The following is a 21,653-nucleotide window of genomic DNA, read 5'->3' as shown; positions in this document are numbered from 1 at the left end:
TCCTAAGAATTCTAAGGAGAAATCGTTGCATTCTTTGGATGTTGTTAGAGCTTTGAAATATTATGTTGAAGCTACTAAATCTTTCAGAAAGACTTCTAGTCTATTTGTTATCTTTTCCGGTTCTAGAAAAGGCCAGAAAGCTTCTGCCATTTCTTTGGCATCTTGGTTGAAATCTTTAATTCATCTTGCCTATGTTGAGTCGGGTAAAACTCCGCCTCAGAGAATTACAGCTCATTCTACTAGGTCAGTTTCTACTTCCTGGGCGTTTAGGAATGAAGCTTCGGTTGATCAGATTTGCAAAGCAGCAACTTGGTCCTCTTTGCATACTTTTACTAAATTCTACCATTTTGATGTATTTTCTTCTTCTGAAGCAGTTTTTGGTAGAAAAGTACTTCAGGCAGCGGTTTCAGTTTGAATCTTCTGCTTATGTTTTTCGTTAAACTTTATTTTGGGTGTGGATTATTTTCAGCAGGAATTGGCTGTCTTTATTTTATCCCTCCCTCTCTAGTGACTCTTGTGTGGAAAGATCCACATCTTGGGTAATCATTATCCCATACGTCACTAGCTCATGGACTCTTGCTAATTACATGAAAGAAAACATAATTTATGTAAGAACTTACCTGATAAATTAATTTCTTTCATATTAGCAAGAGTCCATGAGGCCCGCCCTTTTTTTGCGGTGGTTATGATTTTGTATAAAGCACAATTATTCCAATTCCTTATTTTATATGCTTTCGCACTTTTTTATCACCCCACTTCTTGGCTATTCGTTAAACTGAATTGTGGGTGTGGTGAGGGGTGTATTTATAGGCATTTTGAGGTTTGGGAAACTTTGCCCCTCCTGGTAGGAATGTATATCCCATACGTCACTAGCTCATGGACTCTTGCTAATATGAAAGAAATGAATTTATCAGGTAAGTTCTTACATAAATTATGTTTTTTCCTTTTTGTTACATTTTGCAAGATGTCTCAAACTGATCCTGCCTCTGATGTTACTGTAGGAACTAAGCTGCCTGAACACAATTCTACCAAATCTTAGTGTGTATGTTGTAAATTAGCTGATCTTACTTCTTCAGCTCAAATATGTCACTTGTTATGAAAATTATTACATACTGATAATGTTTCTATAAGTACAAATACATCTACTGTTAATCCTTCACAGTCTAATGTACATGATATACCTGTAGATATTAAAAATGATATTGCTGCAGCCATAGAGAAGGCTATGACTGCTATTCCACCTTCAAATAAACGTAAAAGGTCTCTCCTAACTTCCCATAAATCTGATGAAATTTGTATTGATCTACAGCATACTGAAGTATCTTCTGCTGATGAGGATTTCTCTGGCTCAGAGGATCCTACTTCGGAGACTGAAATTGATAAATCAACCTTTCTTTTTAAGATTGAATATATTCGTTCTTTATTAAAGGAAGTATTGTTTACTTTGGGTTTTGAGGAATCTAGTCCTCTTGATAAGAATAGCAAACGTTTGAATTCTGTTTTTAAAACTTCTGAGGTTACGCTTGAGGTTTTTCCTATTCCAGATGCTAACTTGGTGCTTCTTTTAACTCTTCTTCTAGGTTTAAGAAGTTATATCCTTTACCTGTGGCTAATATAGAGTTTTGGGAAAAAAGTCCCTAAGGTTGATGGGGCCATTTCTACTCTTGCCAAAACGTACTACTATTCCTATGGAAGATAGTAGTTCTTTTAAGGATCCTTTAGATAGGAAAATGTAATCCTATTTTAGAAAAGCATTTTAACATACTGGCTATATTCTTAGACCTGCTATTTCTATGGCTGATGTTGCTGCTGCTTCAACTTTTTGGTTGGACAGTTTAGCTCAACAGTTAACAGATCCTGAATTGTCTAGCATTGTTTTTTTACTTCAACATGCTAATCATTTCATTTGTGATGCTATATTTTATGTCCTTAAGATTGATATTAAATCTATGTCTTTATCTATTCTTACTAGAAGAGCTTTATGGCTTAAATCTTGGAATGCTGATATGGTGTCTAAATCTAGATTACTATCTTTATCAGTAATTTATTTGGTTCTCAATTGAATGCTATTATCTCCACTATCAACGGGGGAGGGGGGAAGGGAATTTTCTGCCCCAAGATAAGAAATCTAAGGGTAAATTTAAAGCTCCAAATCTTTTTCCTTCCTTTCGTCAGAATAGAGAACAAAAGACCTTTCCTTCCCCTAAGGTCTCTGGCTCTAATAGGAGACTATCTCCGAATTGGAATAAATCTAAGCCTTATAAAAAAAACATCCAGCCCCGGAGACTGCATGAAGATGCGGCCCTCAAACCAGTTCAACTGGTGAGGGACAGATTGAAATTATTTCAACATATTTGGACAGTTTCTGTTCAAAATCAGTGGATTCAGAATATTGTTTCTCAGGGGAATCGAATAGGTTTCAGAATAAGACCTCCCATAGGGAGATTCTTTCTCATGTCCCAACAAATCCTGTTAAGGCGCAGGCTTTTCAGAAATGAGTTTCAGACCAAGAGCTTTCATGGGTGATTGTTCCAGTTGAAGATTTTACAGGCTCCTCCTTTTTGAGCCTATGTATTCATTGGATATTAAATTACTTTCTTGGAAAGTGTTATTTCTTTTTCTCTTCTGCTAGATGTGTTCTGAATTGTCTGCTCTCTTGTGAGTCTCCTTATCTGATTTTCCATCAAGCCAAAGCTGTTTTGCGGACTTCTTTTACATTTTTGCCTAAAGTTTTGAATTCTAACATTAATAGAGAAATTGTTGTTCCTTCCTTGTGTCCTAATCCTAAGAATACTCTTGAAAGGTCTTTACATTCTTTGGATGTGGTAAGAGCTTTGAAATGTTATGTTGAGGCTACTATAGATTTCAAAAAGACTTCTAGTCTATTTGTTATCTTTTCTGGTTCCAGGAAAGGTCAGAAAGCCTCTACCATTTCTCTGGCATCTTGGTTGAAACTTTTGATTCACAAAGCTTATTTGGAGGTGGGGCAGTCTCCGCCTCAGAGAATTACTGCTCATTCTACTAGTTGCCACTTCTTGGGCTTTCAAAAATGAAGCTTCAGTTGATCAAATTTGCAAAGCAGCAACTTGGTCTTCTTTGCATACTTTTCTTAAATTTTACCATTTTTATGTGTTTGCTTCTTTGGAAGCAGCCTTTGGTAAAAGGGTTCTTCCGGCAGTTGTCTCAGTTTGATTCTAGTGCCTTTTTGATTTGAGTTTTTTTGAAATCTTTGAAGAAAACGTAATTATTTTTGTGGATTTCATTTCTCAGCGGATTTAGCTGTTATTTTATCTCTCCCTCTCTACTGACTCGTGGATTTCCACATCTTGGGTATTACATCCCATATGTCACTAGCTCATGGACTCATGACACCCACCCTATTTTTTGTTATGATTTTTTGTATAAAGCACTTTAATTTTTTCCAGTTCCTCTTTTTGTTTGCTTTTTACTCATTCTTTTACACCTCACTCCTTGGCTACACGTTAAACTAAGGTATGAGTGAGGTGAGAGGTGTATTTATAGGCATTTTAAGGTTTGGGAAACTTGAATTTATCAAGTTCTTACATAAATTATGTTTTTAACAAGTTTCAGTTTAGAATAGGTTTAATGGTCCTTTAAATCACACGTACAGTGAATGGAAAAACATAACCTGCTATGGTCCTTTAAATCACACGTACAGTGAATGGAAAAACATGACCTGCTGCATCCTAGAACCTTCACTAATGAGCAGTGGAAGTAAACTTTCACTAGTGAATGTGAACAGATCGCCCTGTAGTACACATTCACTGATGACTTTAGTAACGGTGTACATTCACTAGTAATATTATACCTTCTCTGACCATCCGCTTTGACTGTAACATACGCAATGCTCTGTTATACTAAGGAAATCAGATGCTATAAATGGGTCAGCTGTATTTGAACAAGGTAGTCTTGTGGTTTGCTATGATATACTTTTTACAAATTTTTTTTTTTTTTTTTGGCTTTTACATAAGACCTATTTAGTAGAAAAGTCCTATGACTACCACTTTTGCCTTCTTGCAATCAAGCTTAGGTATTGACTAGGGCTGGGCGATATGGGGGGGGGGATTGTGATTGCTATTTAATCACGATTTTCTTATAAATTACTATAACACCTTAATTTTGCACACGTGACGGTCTCTCCCTCTGAGCAGTCAGTGTTCCTGTGATGGTCCTGGGGAGGAGGGGTCTCTAGCAGGTGATTGGTGGACTGGTGTTACTGTAGCATGAGAGTAGCCCATCGGAATTTAGCACCGACACGACACCGGCTTTTTCATTACAGGCGGTGCTGTGGGATCATGATACTTCCTGTTCTGTCACTACAGTTCCTGGGAGCCCCACGTCTTCACATCTGAGGGAAAATATTAACTTATTATAATGTTTAAAATGCACTGAGGTCCCTGGGATGCAGCTTATAAAATACTATTTCAAATTAACACAGTGCATAATAAAGCAGTACTTAATTAGAGTTTTAGTCTCTCAGCTGCCTCCCATGGACCTCAGTGCATTTTAAACATTAGAACAAGTTAATATTTTCCCTCGCATGTGAAGACGTGGGGCTCACAGGAACTGTAGTGACAGAACAGGAAGTATCATGATCCCACAGCACCGCCTATAATGAAAAAGCCGGTGTTGTGTCGGTGCTAAATTCCAATGGGCCACTCTCATGCTACTGTAACACCAGTCCACCAATCACCTGCTAGAGCAGTGCTTTCCAAACTCTGTCGTGACACATTAGTGGGTCGGCAGCAGTGTGTAGGTGTGTCCCTGCTTCAGCACACATTGTTTTGAATTTAAAAAAAAAATTAAATTTTTTTTAATTTATTTTTTTTGGTTTCCGACTTTCCGCCAGCTTGCTATGCATATCACATGTTTGACTCGCGATTTATACCTAGTGGGTCACTGATCATCTTAACCTATTGGCGCAGCTCAGTTGGAACTGAAACTATTCCCATTGGCGGCTTTGGCTCCTGACTAAACTTGTAGTCTCAATCGGCTTGTGATTGCATGTGTAGTCAGTGAGTGGGACAGCAGTGTGTTTGCAGCGCGGGCAGTAGTGAGTGCAACTCGCTGAGCTCTGAGTGCGGCAGCTTAAACGCTGAGCTGAAGTCAGTGTTTTTTTTTCTGCAGCTAGCTCCCAATAGTGCATTACTACTCCTGCTCTTGATATATGGATAGGAAGTGGAAGCTTCAAAATATGCGAGTGTATTTATCTAATATTCCACCAAATATTCCGAAACTGTGTTCATCGCATCAACCTCATACATTAAAATAGTAAGTAGCTATTGGTGATATTAAACTTTTTTTCTCTTGTTAAGTGTATTCAGTCCACGGGTCATCCATTACTTATGGGATTATATCTCCTTCCCAACAGGAAGTTGCAAGAGGATCACCCAAGCAGAGCTGCTATATAGCTCCTCCCCTCACATGTCATATCCAGTCATTCTCTTGCAACTCAACTAGATAGGTCGTTGTGAGAGGTCTGTGGTGTTTTTTATACTTAGTTTATTTCTTCAATCAAAAGTTTATTTTAAATGGCACCGGAGTGTGCTGTTTGTTCTCAGGCAGTATTTAGAAGAAGAATCTGCCTGCGTTTTCTATGATCTTAGCAGAAGTAACTAAGATCCACTGGCTGTTCTCGCACATTCTGAGGAGTGGGGTAACTTTCAGAAAGGGAATAGCATGTGGGGAATCCTGCAAACAAGGTATGTGCAGTAAATTATTTTTCTAAGGAATGGAATTGACTAAGAAAATACTGCTGATACCGATGTAATGTAAGTACAGCCTTAAATGCAGCAGCGACTGGTATCAGGCTGATGAATGTATGTACAATAATTAATTTTCTAAGGAATGGAATTTGACTAAGAAAATACTGTTAATACTGAAGTATTGTATAAGCCTTAACTGCAGTAGAAGCGACTGGTAGCAGGCTTATTAATAACACTACCTAACTTTTAAAGTGTATGTTTAAAACGTTTACTGGTATGTTATTCGTTTTTTGTGAGGTACTTTGGTGATAAATCTTTTGGGGCATGATTTTCCACATGGCTGTCGTTTATTTCTATATAGAAACGGTTAACTGAGGTTTCCCACTGTTGTAATAGGAGTGGGAGGAGCCTATTTTAGCGCTTTTTTTGCGCAGTAAAAATTCAGTTTCAGTCTTCCTGCTTCTTCCTCCTTGATCCAGGACGTCTCTAGAGAGCTCAGGGGTCTTCAAAAGTCATTTTGAGGGAGGTAATCAGTCACAGCAGACCTGTGACAGTGTGTTTGACTGTGATAAAAACGTTAATTGTTAAATTGATTATCCGTTTTTGGGTATTAAGGGGTTAATCATCCATTTGCTAGTGGGTGCAATACTTCGCTAACTTAATACATTTACTGTGAAAATTTGGTTGCTATAACTGATTTGGTTCATTGTTATTTCAACTGTGAACGTTTTTTTGTGCTTCTTAAAGGCGCAGTAGCGTTTTTTATATTGCTTGTAAATTTATTTGAAAGGATTTTCCAAGCTTGCTAGTCTCATTGCGAGTCTGTTTAAACATGTCTGACACAGATGAATCTGTTTGTTCACTATGTTTGAAGGCCAATGTGGAGCCCCACAGAAATATGTGTACTAAATGTATTGATGTCACTTTGAATAAAAGTCAATCTATATCTGTAAAGAAATTATCACCAGACAACGAGGGGGAAGTTATGCTGGCTAACTCTCCTCACGTGTCAGTGCCTTCGCCTCCCGCTCAGGAGGCGCGTGATATTGTGGCGCCAAGTGCATCAGAGAGGCCCATACAAATCACTTTGCAAGACATGGCTGCTGTTATGACAGAGGTATTATCTAAATTGCCTGAATTAAGAGGCAAGCGCGATAGCTCTGGGTTAAGGACAGAGCGCGCTGATGATGTGAGAGCCATGTCTGATACTGCGTCACAATTTGCAGAACATGAGGACGGAGAGCTTCATTCTGTGGGTGACGGATCTGATCCAGGGAGACCGGATTCAGAGATTTCTAATTTTAAATTTAAGCTTGAGAACCTCCGCGTATTACTAGGGGAGGTATTAGCGGCTTTGAATGATTGTAACACGGTTGCAATTCCAGAGAAAGTATGTAGGTTGGATAGATACTTTGCGGTACCGGTGTGTACTGACGTTTTTCCTATACCTAAAAGGCTTACAGAAATTATTAGCAAGGAGTGGGATAGACCCGGTGTGCCCTTTTCCCAACCTCCGATATTTAGAAAAATGTTCCCAATAGACGCCACCACACGAGACTTATGGCAGACGGTCCCTAAGGTGGAGGGAGCGGTTTCTACTTTAGCTAAGCGTACCACTATCCCGGTGGAGGATAGTTGTGCTTTTTCGGATCCAATGGATAAAAAATTAGGTTACCTTAAGAAAATGTTTGTTCAACAAGGTTTTATCTTACAGCCCCTTGCATGCATTGCGCCTGTCACTGCTGCTGCGGCATTCTGGTTTGAGTCTCTGGAAGAGGCCATTCGCACAGCTCCATTGGATGAGATTATGGCCAAGCTTAAAGCACTTAAGCTAGCTAATGCATTTGTTTCTGATGCCGTTGTACATTTAACCAAACTAACGGCTAAGAACTCCGGATTCGCCATCCAGGCGCGCAGAGCGCTATGGCTTAAATCCTGGTCAGCTGACGTGACTTCTAAATCTTAATTGCTTAATATTCCTTTCAAAGGGCAGACCTTATTCGGGCCCGGCTTGAAAGAAATTATTGCTGACATTACTGGGGGTAAGGGTCATACTCTTCCTCAGGACAGGGCCAAATCAAAGGCCAAACAGTCTAATTTTCATGCCTTTCGTAACTTCAAGGCAGGAGCAGCATCAACTTCCTCCGCTCCAAAACAGGAAGGACCTGTTGCTCGTTACAGACAGGGCTGGAAAACTAATCGGCCCTGGAACAAGGGCAAACAGGCCAGAAAGCCTACTTCTGCCCCTAAGACAGCATGAAGAGAGGGCCCCCTATCCGGAAACGGATCTAGTGGGGGGCAGACTATCTCTCTTCGCCCAGGCTTGGGCAAGAGATGTCTGGACTTCAAAGCATCTCCTCCACAAGGGAGATTTCATCTTTCAAGGTTATCAGCAAACCAAATAAAGAAAGAGGCATTTCTACGCTGTGTGCAAGACCTCTTAGTAATGGGGGTGATCAACCCAGTTCCGCGGACGGAACAAGGGCAAGGGTTTTACTCAAATCTGTTTGTGGTTCCCAAGAAAAAGGGAACCTTCAGACCAATCTTGGACCTAAAAATCTTAAACAAATTCCTAAGGGTTCCATCATTCAAAATGGAAACTATTCGAACCATCCTACCCATGATCCAAGAGGGTCAATACATGACCACGGTAGACTTAAAGGATGCCTACCTTCATATACCGATTCACAAAGATCATTATCGGTACCTAAGATTTGCCTTTCTAGACAGGCATTACCAGTTTGTAGCTCTTCCCTTCGGGTTGGCTACGGCCCCGAGAATCTTTACAAAGGTTCTGGGCTCAGTTCTGGCGGTTCTAAGACCGCGAGGCATAGCGGTGGCTCCGTATCTAGACGACATCCTGATACAGGCGTCAAGCTTTCAAATGGCCAAGTCTCATACAGAGATAGTTCTGGCATTTCTGAGGTCGCATGGGTGGAAAGTGAACGTGGAAAAGAGTTCTCTATCACCACTCACAAGAGTCTCCTTTCTAGGGACTCTTATAGATTCTGTAGAGATGAAAATTTACCTGACGGAGTCCAGGTTATCAAAGCTTCTAAATGCTTGCCGTGTCCTTCATTCCATTCCACGCCCGTCAGTGGCTCAGTGCATGGAAGTAATCGGCTTAATGGTAGCAATGGACATAGTGCCAATTTTTGCGCCTGCATCTCAGACCGCTGCAATTATGCATGCTAAGTCAGTGGAATGGGGATTATTCAGATTTGCTCCCTCTGCTAAGTCTGAACCAAGAGACCAGAGATTCTCTTCTCTGGTGGCTTTCTCTGGTCCATCTGTCCATGGGTATGACCTTTCGCAGGCCAGATTGGACGATTGTAACAACAGATGCCAGCCTTCTAGGTTGGGGCGCAGTCTGGAACTCCCTGAAGGCTCAGGGATTATGGACTCAGGAGGAGAAACCCCTCCTAATAAATATTCTGGAGTTGAGAGCAATACTCAATGCTCTTCTAGCTTGGCCTCAGTTAGCAACACTGAGGTTCATCAGATTTCAGTCGGACAACATCACAACTGTGGCTTACATCAACCATCAAGGGGGAACCAGGAGTTCCCTAGCAATGTTGGAAGTCTCAAAGATAATTCGCTGGGCAGAGTCTCACTCTTGCCATCTGTCAGCGATCTACATCCCAGGCGTGGAGAACTGGGAGGCGGATTTTCTAAGTCGCCAGACTTTTCATCTGGGGGAGTGGGAACTTCACCCGGAGGTCTTCACTCAACTGATTCATCGTTGGGGCAAACCAGATCTGGATCTCATGGCGTCTCGCCAGAACGCCAAGCTTCCTTGTTACGGATCCAGGTCCATGGACCCGGGAGCGGTGCTGATAGATGCTCTGACAGCCCCTTGGGTCTTCAACATGGCTTATGTGTTTCCACCATTTCCGATGCTTCCTCGACTGATTGCCAAGATCAAACAGGAGAGAGCATCAGTGATTCTGATAGCGCCTGCGTGGCCACGCAGGACCTGGTATGCAGACCTAGTGGACATGTCGTCCTGTCCACCATGGTCTCTGCGTCTGAGGCAGGACCTTCTAATTCAGGGTCCTTTCAATCATCCAAATCTAATTTCTCTGAGGCTGACTGCATGGAGATTGAACGCTTGATTCTATAAAAGCGTGGCTTCTCGGTTATTGATACCTTAATACAGGCTCGGAAACCTGTTACCAGAAAAATTTACCATAAGATATGGCGTAAATATTTATATTGGTGCGAATCCAAGAGTTACTCATGGAGTAAGGTTAGGATTCCTAGGATATTGTCTTTTCTACAAGAGGGTTTAGAAAAGGGCTTATCTGCTAGTTCGTTAAAGGGACAGATTTCTGCTCTGTCTATTCTTCTACACAAACGTCTGGCAGAAGTTCCAGACGTTCAGGCTTTTTGTCAGGCTTTGGCTAGGATTAAGCCTGTGTTTAAGACTGTTGCTCCGCCGTGGAGCTTAAACTTAGTTCTTAAGGTTCTTCAAGGTGTTCCGTTTGAACCCCTTCATTCCATTGATATTAAGCTGTTATCTTGGAAAGTTCTGTTTTTGATGGCTATTTCCTCGGCTCGAAGAGTCTCTGAGTTATCTGCCTTACATTGTGATTCTCCTTATCTGATTTTCCATTCAGACAAGGTAGTTCTGCGTACTAAACCTGGGTTCTTACCTAAGGTAGTTTCTAACAGGAATATCAATCAAGAGATTGTTGTTCCATCACTGTGTCCTAACCCTTCTTCAAAGAAGGAACGACTCTTGCATAATCTGGACGTAGTCCGTGCCCTGAAGTTCTATTTGCAGGCAACTAAAGATTTTCGTCAAACTTCTTCCCTGTTTGTCGTTTACTCTGGACAGAGGAGAAGTCAAAAAGCTTCGGCTACCTCTCTCTCCTTTTGGCTTTGTAGCATAATACGTTTAGCCTATGAGACTGCTGGACAGCAGCCTCCTGAAAGAATTACAGCTCATTCCACTAGAGCTGTGGCTTCCACCTGGGCCTTTAAGAATGAGGCCTCTGTTGAACAGATTTGCAAGGCTGCAACTTGGTCTTCACTTCACACTTTTTCAAAATTTTACAAATTTGACACTTTTGCTTCTTCGGAGGCTGTTTTTGGGAGAAAGGTTCTACAGGCAGTGGTTCCTTCCGTTTAAAGTTCCTGCCTTGTCCCTCCCATCATCCGTGTACTTTAGCTTTGGTATTGGTATCCCATAAGTAATGGATGACCCGTGGACTGAATACACTTTACAAGAGAAAACATAATTTATGCTTACCTGATAAATTTATTTCTCTTGTAGTGTATTCAGTCCACGGCCCGCCCTGTCTTTTAAGGCAGATCTAAATTTTAATTAAAACTCCAGTCACCACTGCACCCTATGGTTTCTCCTTTCTTGTCTTGTTTCGGTCGAATGACTGGATATGACATGTGAGGGGAGGAGCTATATAGCAGCTCTGCTTGGGTGGTCCTCTTGCAACTTCCTGTTGGGAAGGAGATATAATCCCATAAGTAATGTATGACCCGTGGACTGAATACACTACAAGAGAAATAAATTTATCAGGTAAGCATAAATTATGTTTTTTAAATTCTTGCACATACATACTGTTACTTGTAAATACATTTCATTATTATCATTTATGTATGTGCAAGTTAGTTTAACCTCCTGTTTGCTAGTACAACTGAATTACTGTGTCGTGAAATGAAGTAGGTCTGAAAAATGTGTCACCAACATGAAAAGTTTGTAAAGCTCTGTTCTAGAGATGCCTCGCTCCCAGTCTATGTCCCGCCCCTCCTCCCCTGGACCATCCCAGGAACGCTGACTGCTCAGAGGGAGAGACCCGTCACGTGTGCGCTCAGGATCTTCTCTTCAGTCACTGCTAAGCCTGTTCACATGGGGCGAGTGATGTCACTTCTGGACGTGGCTAAAAATCACGTAATCTCACGGTTTTTAAACCGCGGCGATTAATCACGGTTTAAAACTGCAACCGCGATTAATCATGCAGCCCTAGTATTGACCAACCAGTACTAATATGGTTTACGTAGAATGAGATGTGAAACAGATTTACACCTACAAATAAATTATTTATTCTGAAGCAAATTAAAACCATATGTATGCTTAACACATATTTATGGTTCATACCTAGGGCCTTTCGTAGTTGTTTTGGAGTCGAAACGTTTTTTCCATCTACTTGGCAATGCACAAACAAACTCAATCAGGGAGGGGTATATAATGGGAGAACTCCCACATCTCTGAGTTCTGTTAGGTGTTTTTGCTTATACTGCTAATCAACAGCCAAAAATACTATATTAAAGGGCCAGTAACCCCACCAAATAAGGTTATATAATAATGCACACAGTGCAGAATTATATAACTTTAGCCTAGCGTCACGTTTCTTAAGCAGCCTATAGCAAAGATATTTAGCTATGATAATCTATTTTTCAGAACGCCGCTCCTGGTTCTACTGAGCGGGTCTGTTTTTTACCTAAGCGCATCGGGCACGCTGTCTAGTCACAGCACGCCCGATCGCGCCATTAAACTGAATGTAGCTCGCTCTCGCTACCATACCCGAGCGGGAGCGAGCACATTCAGTTTAATGGCGCGATCGGGCGTGCTGTGACTAGACAGCGTGCCCGATGCGCTTAGGTAAAAAACAGACCCGCTCAGTAGAACCAGGAGCGGTGTTCTGAAAAATAGATTATCGTAGCTAAATATCTTTGCTATACGCTGCTTAAGAAACGTGACGCTAGGCTAAAGTTATATAATTCTGCACTGTGTGCATTATTATATAACCTTATTTGGTGGGGTTACTGGCCCTTTAAGAGATATGCTTCCACTTTACGTTAGAGTGTGAAAAAATTAATTTATCCCTAAGTGCTTATAGTACACGAAGACTTAGAAAACAATATTATGTGTAAGTATGTTATGTTGGTCGTGTATGTAATTCTATTAAATATTTTAATGTTCACTCTCTATGGAGTAAAGAAAGCTCTTTAAAGGGACATGAAACCCAAATTTTTTCTTTTATGAATTAGGTAGAACATACAATTTTAAACAACTTTCCAGTTTACTTCTATTATCAAATTTGCTTCATTCCCTTGGTATCATTTGTTGAAGGAGCAGCAATGCACTACTAGTTTCTAACTGAACACATGGGTAAGCCAATTACAATCGGTATATATATGCAGCCACCAATCAGCAGCTAGAACCTAGGTTATTTGCTGCTCCTGAACTTTCCTAGATAAACCTTTCAGCAAAGAATAATAAGAGAAGGAAGCAAATTAAATCATAGAAGTAAATTAAATCATAGAAGTTGTTTAAAATTGCATGCTCTATCTGAATCGTGAAAGAACATTTTTTGGGTTTCATGTCCCTTTTAACTGATCAATTTAACAAGCTGACGAGTATGTAACAAAATAATTGTGCTTAACGTGTTATTTCTTTTTCTCTCCTTAACAGGCATTAAAACACATTGGTAATAAAGTTCGTAGACAAAGGATGTGGGGTGGTGGAGGACCAAAGAAATCCAGGGTGGATGAAGCACGTGAACTTTTGGCCTCAACCATTCTTACCCATGTGCCAGTAAGTACTACTTTATTTAAGAACAAGTATAGCGACTAAACCATTTATTTATTTTGTGAATATGAATCTTATGTTATTATCCTTGAATTGAGGTTCTCTCTTTTCAAGAGAGAAAGTGGAAAAGTGAAAAAAAAGTAGTCGGTATAAAAACTTTATTTCACAAATACACCGTTTGCAAAAAAAAAAAAAAAAAAGGGAATCCAACAATCTTCCAGCTTTGGTTCCCAGTTTAAATTGAGTAAACGCATGAATGAGTCATCTGTGCTTTGCTTTGTGGTTGGAAAAGTTGAACACTTGTATCTAAACTCTTCAATTAGGATAAATAGACCGCCTCGATTTAATATCTAAATGATCATGTTTCTTGTTTAAATTGACATTGTCTACAGCTGTTGGGATAAATTGGTAAGAAATGAAAAATTAAGGAATAACATTAATGGACACCTCTCAGTTTTCCAAAACCATTTTCAAGGGTTGCCAGGATCTTATCTTTTCTCCAGGAAGGGCTGGAGAAGGGCCTTTCTGCTAGTTCCCTGAGAGGACAGATTTCAGCCCTGTAGGTTTTATTGCACTAGAGACTGGCTGAGCTTCCAGACTTGCAGTCCTTTGATTAGGATCAGACCTGTGTTTAGATCTGGGGCTCCTCCTTGGAGCCTAAATCTTGTTCTTTGGATTTTGCAACAGGTTCAGTTTGAGCCACTGCATTCCGTTGACATTAAATTATCTTGGAAGGTTCTCTTTTTATTGGCTATTGCCTCTGCGCTCAGAGTTTCTGAGATCTCTGCTTTGCAATGTGAACCCCTTATCTGATTTTTCATGCAGATAAGGCAGTTTTACGTACTAAATTTAGGTTTTCTTCCTAAGGTTGTGTCAGATCGCAACATCAATCAGGATATTGTGGTTCCTTCCTTGTGTCCTAATCCTCCTTCGCTTACTTCACAATTTGGATGTGGTTCGCTCCTTGAAGTTCTATCTTCGGGCTACTAAGGAGTTTAGACAGTCTTCCTCTTTGTTTATTGTCTATTCGGGGAAGCGTAAGGGGCAGAAGGCTACTTCAACTTCCCTAACTTTTTGGTTAAGGATTGTCATCCGCTTAGCTTAGACAGCGGGACATCGTCCTCCTGAGAGGATAACGGCTCATTCCACTAGAGCAGTGGCTTCCTCTTGGGCCTTTAAGAGCGAGGCCTCCATGGATCAGATTTGTAAGGCGGCTACCTGGTCCTCCTTACATACTTTTTCAAAATTTTACAAGTTTGATGTTTTTGCTTTGGCTGAAGCAGCTTTTGGGAGAAAAGTTTTGCAGGCTGTGGCGCCCTCAGAATAGGGTCCGCCTCTTCCTTTTTGTTCCATCCCGTTATTCATTCAGTGTCCTCTGGAGCTTGGGTATAGTTTCCCCAACAGTAAGGAATGAAGCAGTGGACTCTCCCTATCTTAGGAAGTAAAACATAATTTATGCTTACCAGATAAATTCTTTTCCTTCCGGATAGGGAGAGTCCACGGCCCCCGTCAGTTTTTTCTTGTCTATGGGCGGTCCCATATTATTTACTTTATTCTTCTGGCACCATTTATACCCTAATGTTTCTCCTACTTTTCCTTGTTCCTTATGCAGAATGACTGGGGTAATGAGGAAGTGGGAGGGATATTTAAGCCTTTGGCTGGGGTGTGTCTGCCTCCTCCTGGTGGCCAGGTGTTGTATATCCCAACAGTAAGGAATTAAGCTGTGGACTCTTCCTATCCGGAAGGAAAGGAATTTATCTGTTAAGCATAAATTATGTGTTTTGCATTATCTTTATTTTGTGTTTTTCCTACCTGTCTGTTGCATTGCTTTTTTTTCTTCTCATCTGGTATTAGATGGTTGCACTAACTAGAAATTTAATCCCATAACAATTTGGTTTTACATTTTGGCTAATATTGTGGCTAATACTTACCAGGATCCCTTAACTATATTCTTCCATCTTTTGGTAAAAATATGTTTCCAGCTTAAAAAAAGGTTATCACTTAAATTATAATAACTGCCTTTCCCCTCTTAGTATATAGAATTTTTTTTCTGTAGAACTTGTCTGATAGTTATTTCTCTGGTTGTGAAATTACTTGTAGTTGAGTTTACTACAGTTCTTAATTGTTTCCAAGCATGAGTTAGTGATGGATAAGGTCTACTTGTGTGTCTGTTTTTTTATATACTTAGTACATCAAACTGTACTTTTACAGGCTGGCAATATTTTTACTCCAGGCAGCAGTAGTATCTGGAATTGCTGTTGAAGAAAGCATAAGTAGTGTTTCCCCCACATTTTTATGGCACTGATCGTTCATCCTAGCGCCCCACAACACCAAAATAATGATAGCTGTGTATTTCATATAGTTTTCTTAACCCTTTGAGTGCTAAGCACTTTCCCTCCTGGGTGCTAAGGGGATTTAATTATTTATTTATTTTTTAATTATTTTTTTTTTATTATTTTTTTTTAAACTTTTGTATTTTTTTTCCAGATCCGCAAGACTTACACCATTGGAAAGGCTAGGCGATTAACTTTCCAATGGTTAGTCTTGGGGGTCTGTAGCTGCTTAGATGCCTGAGATACAGGCGTCTAAGCAGCATGCCCCCTTTCCCTAGACTTTATATTGTAAATTTTTAATAAAGTTGTGCGGTGACGTCATCACGTGAAGCCCCGGCGATGCCTGTCACTATGCAGGCCCGATCGCTGGGGTAGGAGCGTGTGGGAGCCCCCAGATCTCCCTCAAGGTGTGGCAGAGTGCTAGTGACGGCTCCGAGCCGTCGGCACCAGAGTGGGAAACTCTGCGACTGCTCAGAGCCGTCATTGGAACTCAAGGGGTTAAATATTAGCGCAAAATTTGTATTTTTTGTATTTTACAAATCTTCCCTTGACTATTTTTTTTTTTTGTCAAAAGTTTAAAGGGACAGTGACTAAATGTTTATAGTTTAAAAAAATAGATAACGCATTTACTACCCATTCCCCAGCTTTGCATAACCAATATTGTTATAGTAATATACTTTATAACATCTAACACTCTAAATCTCTGCCTGTTTTCAAGCTCCTGCAGGCCGCCTTTATCCCAGTCTATTTTCTAAGCTTTTCACAGCAAGACAGAACTAGTTAATGTGTACCATATAGATAGCACTGTGCTCACTCCTGAGACAGCACTGATTGGCTAAAATGCAAGTCGTAAACATCCATGAGATAGGGGGAATTCTGCAGAGTCTTAGATACAAGGTAATCACAGAAGTAAAACGTGTGTTAATATAACAGTGTTGTTTATACAAAACTGGTGAATGGGTTCTAAAGGGATTATCTTTGTAAACAATCACAATTTTAGAGTAGACTGACCCTTCAATGTGATTTTCACAAATTTTTATGGGTTTATATAATTTTCATGCAGAGTTACAGACTGCTTTTCACTTAGAAGCAGACTCTTATTTTGGTACTATGCTGTTGCATTTCGTTTTGATTAGGCATGAAAATATGTAAATGTACATTGTTTATTCTGTGTGGACAAATATTTCTTTGAATACAATATCTCCTAGAAAAAACCCCAAAATAGTTTTTTAGATTATTTTATAAATTTTAGTATTATGTAATTTTATTAAACTGTTAATCCACTGTTTCTTAATATTCATTTACATTTCTTACTTTACAAAAATGTTATGCTTTCTTTTGAGTAAAAAGTTACAGTATTATTCTTTATTAGGTGAAAGAATTCAACTTTAGAGCGAAATGCATCTACACAGCAGTAATGGTCCGAAGAGTGATATTGGCTCAAGGAGAAAATAAAGTAGATGACAGAGATTATTATGGAAACAAGCGACTGGAATTGGCTGGACAAGTAGGTGGTTTTTTGTTAGTTGGCAATTTTTTTATGAATCACTAATCGCACAAAATAAAACTGGGTTACAAGACAAAGTTCTGAACTGACAGTCTCTGATAAAAGTTCACTTGGCCACAAAATTTTGACAAGGCTTGTATTTTTTTTTTAAACATAAACAAGTTGAGTCTGGAACTATTTCTTACTCTTGTAAAATGTTATAAAATACATATTGCACAGACTTCTGTGACATTATATAAAATTGAAAAATTACCTTCTGATTTTAGAAGAGCATATTTAAAGCATCACAGCTTATCTTGTCTCACCTTAGCTGCACTCACCAACAAAGACTGCCATCTTTTAAAAGAAAACTCAAGTCAAAATGAAACTTTCATGATTCAGATAGAGTATGCAATTTTAAACAATTCTCCAATTTACTTTCATTAACAAATGTGAACAGTCTTTTTTTATATTTGCACTTTTTTTTTAGTAACCAGCTCCTATTATGCAGGAATTCACAGAATATAACTATGTGTATTTGTGATTGGCTGGTGGCTGTCACATGATACAGGAGGAGTGGAAAATAGATATCACTTTGAAATTTGTCAGGAAAAAATCTACTACTCATTGGAAGTTAAGACTAAGTGCTATGGCATTGTCCTGTTATCATAAATGTGTTGATTATGCAAATATATTGTATTTACTGGTCCTTTAAGTTGAGACTGGTAAGAAAAAACAAAAAACAAACGTGAAACCTCACCTATTCATGTGGTTATCAACCTGTCACACTAGTGTTTTTTTCTTTAGTTTCCTTTTATTATTTAAGTGAGGGTATGGGGTGGTTACTTTTAGGCCTGATATGGATTCTGGGTTCTCTATAGTAAAGGGACAGTAAAGTCAAAATTAAAATTTCAAGATTCAGATGGACCATGCAGTTTTAAACAACTTTCCAATTTACTTCTATTATCTAATTTGCTGCTTCTTTTTTTTTTTTTTAAGCATACTGAAGTAGACTTAGCTCCCAGTAGTGCATTGCTGTTCCTAACTGTTGATTGGTGGTGGTAAAATATCCCTCTTATCATTGGCTCACCAGATGTAGTCGGCTTTCTCCCAGTAGTAAATCCCCACTCCTTCAGCAAAGGATTCAAAGAGAGTGAAGCAAATTTATAAATAGATGTAAAAAGGGGAAAGTTGTTTAAAATTGTATATATATATATTTTTTTAATCATGAAATTCATGCCCCTTTCATTTACTTAGCCAGGGTCTCAAAGTATTTTAGAGCATTTCATTAGCATTAAATAATATATAGTAATACTTTCGAATAAAAAGAAAAAAGTTTATTGAAAACCAAAATATTAAAAAAAAGAATAAGAATGAAAAGTTATACATTGGTTCCAAGTTACGTCAGGTTTTTAGACAATAAGTAAGAAGAAATAAAGGAGGGGGAAAAAGACAAAGACAATGGGAATGGGGGAAATTAATATGTAAATACATGAATAAATAAAGTTGTTATTTTTATTTGCATGGTTTTAACATATCTCATAAACTATGAAACGATCAGAGAGTATTTGGACATACTATAGAACCGAAGTAACCTAGGTTTGGTTCGTAATAGCGGGGTTATTTTGGGTATAAGTTTCCCACATTGAGAGCATTTGGGCGTATATTTCAGTGTTTTTAGTTTTCATATAATGGAATTCTTCTAAGGATTTCGTACGGTTACACTCCAGGTACCATTGGTTGAGGAAGAGGTTTTTGTCGGATTTCCAATTTCTTGCAATGAGAATTTTAAAGCTATTGCTTAGGTCATGAAAGTTTTTTTCAGGGAATAGGGAGTTTTTTTGGTACTTTATTACTTTATTAAAAAGCCATAGACATGGATCTAAGGGGGTGGGAGTTTCGAGGATTTTGCTTGTTTCTTGATATATCTCGTTCCAGATGGAGGATAATTTGGTGCAATTCCACCAAATATGAGCCATGTGACATTCAGCGGACCCACATCTCCAGCATTGGGTAGACTTGAGTTTATACATTTTTTTTTTTTACATCTCTCGGTTAGGTACCATCTTTGGAAGATTTTTAGATTAAGTTCAATGAATTTACACACAACCAAGGTTTTTTTTTAAAAAAAATCTATCTTTGTATTATGGGAGAAAACCATGGGGCTTTTCTTTTTTTTTTTTTTATTTATGAAACACACCTTTTTAAAATGTAAAACTATTTTCAATTAATTTTACTAGCATATTTCTGGTCCCACTGCCTGCCCCTTTGTAATCCGCTTTTTGTTCCTTCAAGATGTGCAGCCTGCACATCCAATGAGAATGTGTGCCGTACGGCTCATTCAAATCATTGCAGGTGCCCTCCCGATGGTCAGCAGTCACAAAAGAGCGCTTTATGTGACTTAGATGTAAACAGTGAATCGGCGTGCATATTTCGATTCACTGCTTACATCGGAGTTGTCTGACAGCGCTGAAGACAAACTGCACATGCTCAATTATTCTTCCTTTCTGATCTCAGACTGGTACTCGCAAAACATTTAGCATATATAGTGGGTGGGACCGCTCTATTCCTCACTACACTACTGCAAGGACACTGAAGGAGGCGGAGGGATGGCTATTCCAGGTAGAAATATATTTAACTTTAATTTCAAGTTTATGTTGATAAATAACAAATGCTAAACAAGCGCATTTTTTTTCTTCATTTTTATTAATTAAGAATGCATAGTAACTATAAAACTATGTATTCTTTACTTTAATTACAAATCTCATCAATAGTAAATTTATAAACAAAGATGTAAAACCATATCACGTTGTAAGAGTTCTTTAAATCTTTCTTAGTGGCTGATCTTTTTAAGTTTATCGTATTCTTTTATTACAAATGTCGGCATTGAATTTGCATAATCTAGAGTGACAATGCTGTCATTTAATATCTTTATATGCTTTTGCTCCACCAGTAAAATGTTCTGACACCGGGAAACTCAGTAGAAGATGCCAGTAGAATGCATATTCTATTTGTTTTAAAATACAAAATTTCCACATTGGGAATCACATGATTAGAAAACACAGCCTCTTCAACAATGGAGAGACATAAGAAGCATTGTGCAGTAAAACAAAGCGCAAAAGAAAAGAAAAATGAAATGATTTGCTGCTAATTTCACACCCCATGGGAAAAACAAGTATGAAACGGGCTTTAGCTTTAGATAACAGATGTGGATTTGTCAGCCAAGCATATTTTTACAGAGCAGTTCAATCTGTTCGTCACCAGAGGATTGGCAGGCCGAACGCCAGTAGAGGTGTTAGCTAAACCTACCGATTTCAGGCTTAATCTTTTCACCTACCGTCTCTTCATTTCTAATGTGTTTATTATTTGTGGAGAATTACCCCGTTTCTTTGTTTGCCATTTTTTTTTGTTTATAATGCAGCTTGCTTTGTGTGCCTGAGATATGGAGCAGAACCGAAATCCAGCACCCTGGAAAGCAAGGGATTTTTACCTTGTGACAAAAGAATAACGCATTGACTTCAGAGATTACCTAATCCCAGCTGTTCTGATAATGTAATTAAGGCTGCCTAATGCCTTTAATTTTGCAACCAGTTTGTGTGAAAAGGAGAATTTGGCACTCTAAAAGCTTTAACACTAAATAACAATCTCAAGGAGTCTAATTAGAATTCTCTGACATTAAGCTAATTGGTGAAACTGTTGCTGCAGCTTAAATTCTTGTATATATTTTCTTTTCCTTTTTTCACAGTTGTTGAGTCAGTATTGCTAGCTATAAACAGTGTGAAACTTTGCTAGTAACAAAAAAAATTTACATTTAAAGGGCCATTATAGTAAAAAAAAAAAAACTCATGGTCTAATCCATTAGAGCATGTTATTTTAAGACTATTGAACCTGCAGTACTCTGTGTTTAACCCCTACAAAAAATGTTTGGGACTCGTGGTGTACTACTGGTGCTGCTGATTGGATCAGAGGTGAGTTCAGCTTGGGGCCAACAGTACACCGCATGTCCCAAACGGTTTTTCTACTGTGTTTTTAACCCCTTTGCAGGGGTTAAACGCCCAGTGCTGCAGGATTAGATCATGTGATTTTTCAGATTGTAATGGCCCTTTAACTGCAACTGTTCTGGCAAATTCTGTAATTTTGCATTGTGATCCATTTAAATACATTTTAGTCTTTCGTTTAACAAAAACAAAAAGTGTGCGTGTGTGTCTGTGTGATATTTTATATTTATATATAGGTAAAAGCATGTTCACTGTTCCTTTAACTAATATTCAAGGGCTTAGCACAAACATTGACAATAAGCCATATCTCTGGAAGCATGTATTAGGTCACAGGACTTCAGTATATATCATATCGACCTGAGTCCCTGTATTCCCTTTAAAAACGCCAGGAGCAGAGAGTAAAATGTGCTGTGCACATATTAGGACAGAAGTCCACACCCCACCAATACAGCACTATGGGGGATTCAAAAGCAATTATTGCTGGTACAGTCACACAGACCTCGATAACTCACTGCTGCTGATCAGGGCTAAGTCCTTGTCCTAAGGCAAATTTCAGGA

The 21,653-nt window shown here is 39.0% G+C and overlaps 1 protein-coding gene across 1 annotated transcript in view; it reads left to right on the top strand.

Annotated features, from left to right (window-relative positions):
- Window positions 1-21,653, top strand: part of POLR3B (RNA polymerase III subunit B) — a 791,018-nt gene that overhangs the window by 198,196 nt on the left and 571,169 nt on the right. Inside the window, exons 11-13 of the mRNA XM_053719663.1 lie at window positions 13,162-13,284; window positions 16,984-17,118; window positions 19,338-19,452. Of these exons, the coding sequence (XP_053575638.1) occupies window positions 13,162-13,284; window positions 16,984-17,118; window positions 19,338-19,452 (373 nt within the window). The remainder of the gene's footprint in view (window positions 1-13,161; window positions 13,285-16,983; window positions 17,119-19,337; window positions 19,453-21,653) is intronic.

The sequence above is a fragment of the Bombina bombina genome, chromosome 6, assembly GCF_027579735.1.
Source record: "Bombina bombina isolate aBomBom1 chromosome 6, aBomBom1.pri, whole genome shotgun sequence".
Lineage (NCBI taxonomy): Eukaryota > Metazoa > Chordata > Amphibia > Anura > Bombinatoridae > Bombina > Bombina bombina.
Note: the sequence above shows the minus strand (reverse complement) of the source record. Positions and strands in the feature narration are given on the sequence as shown.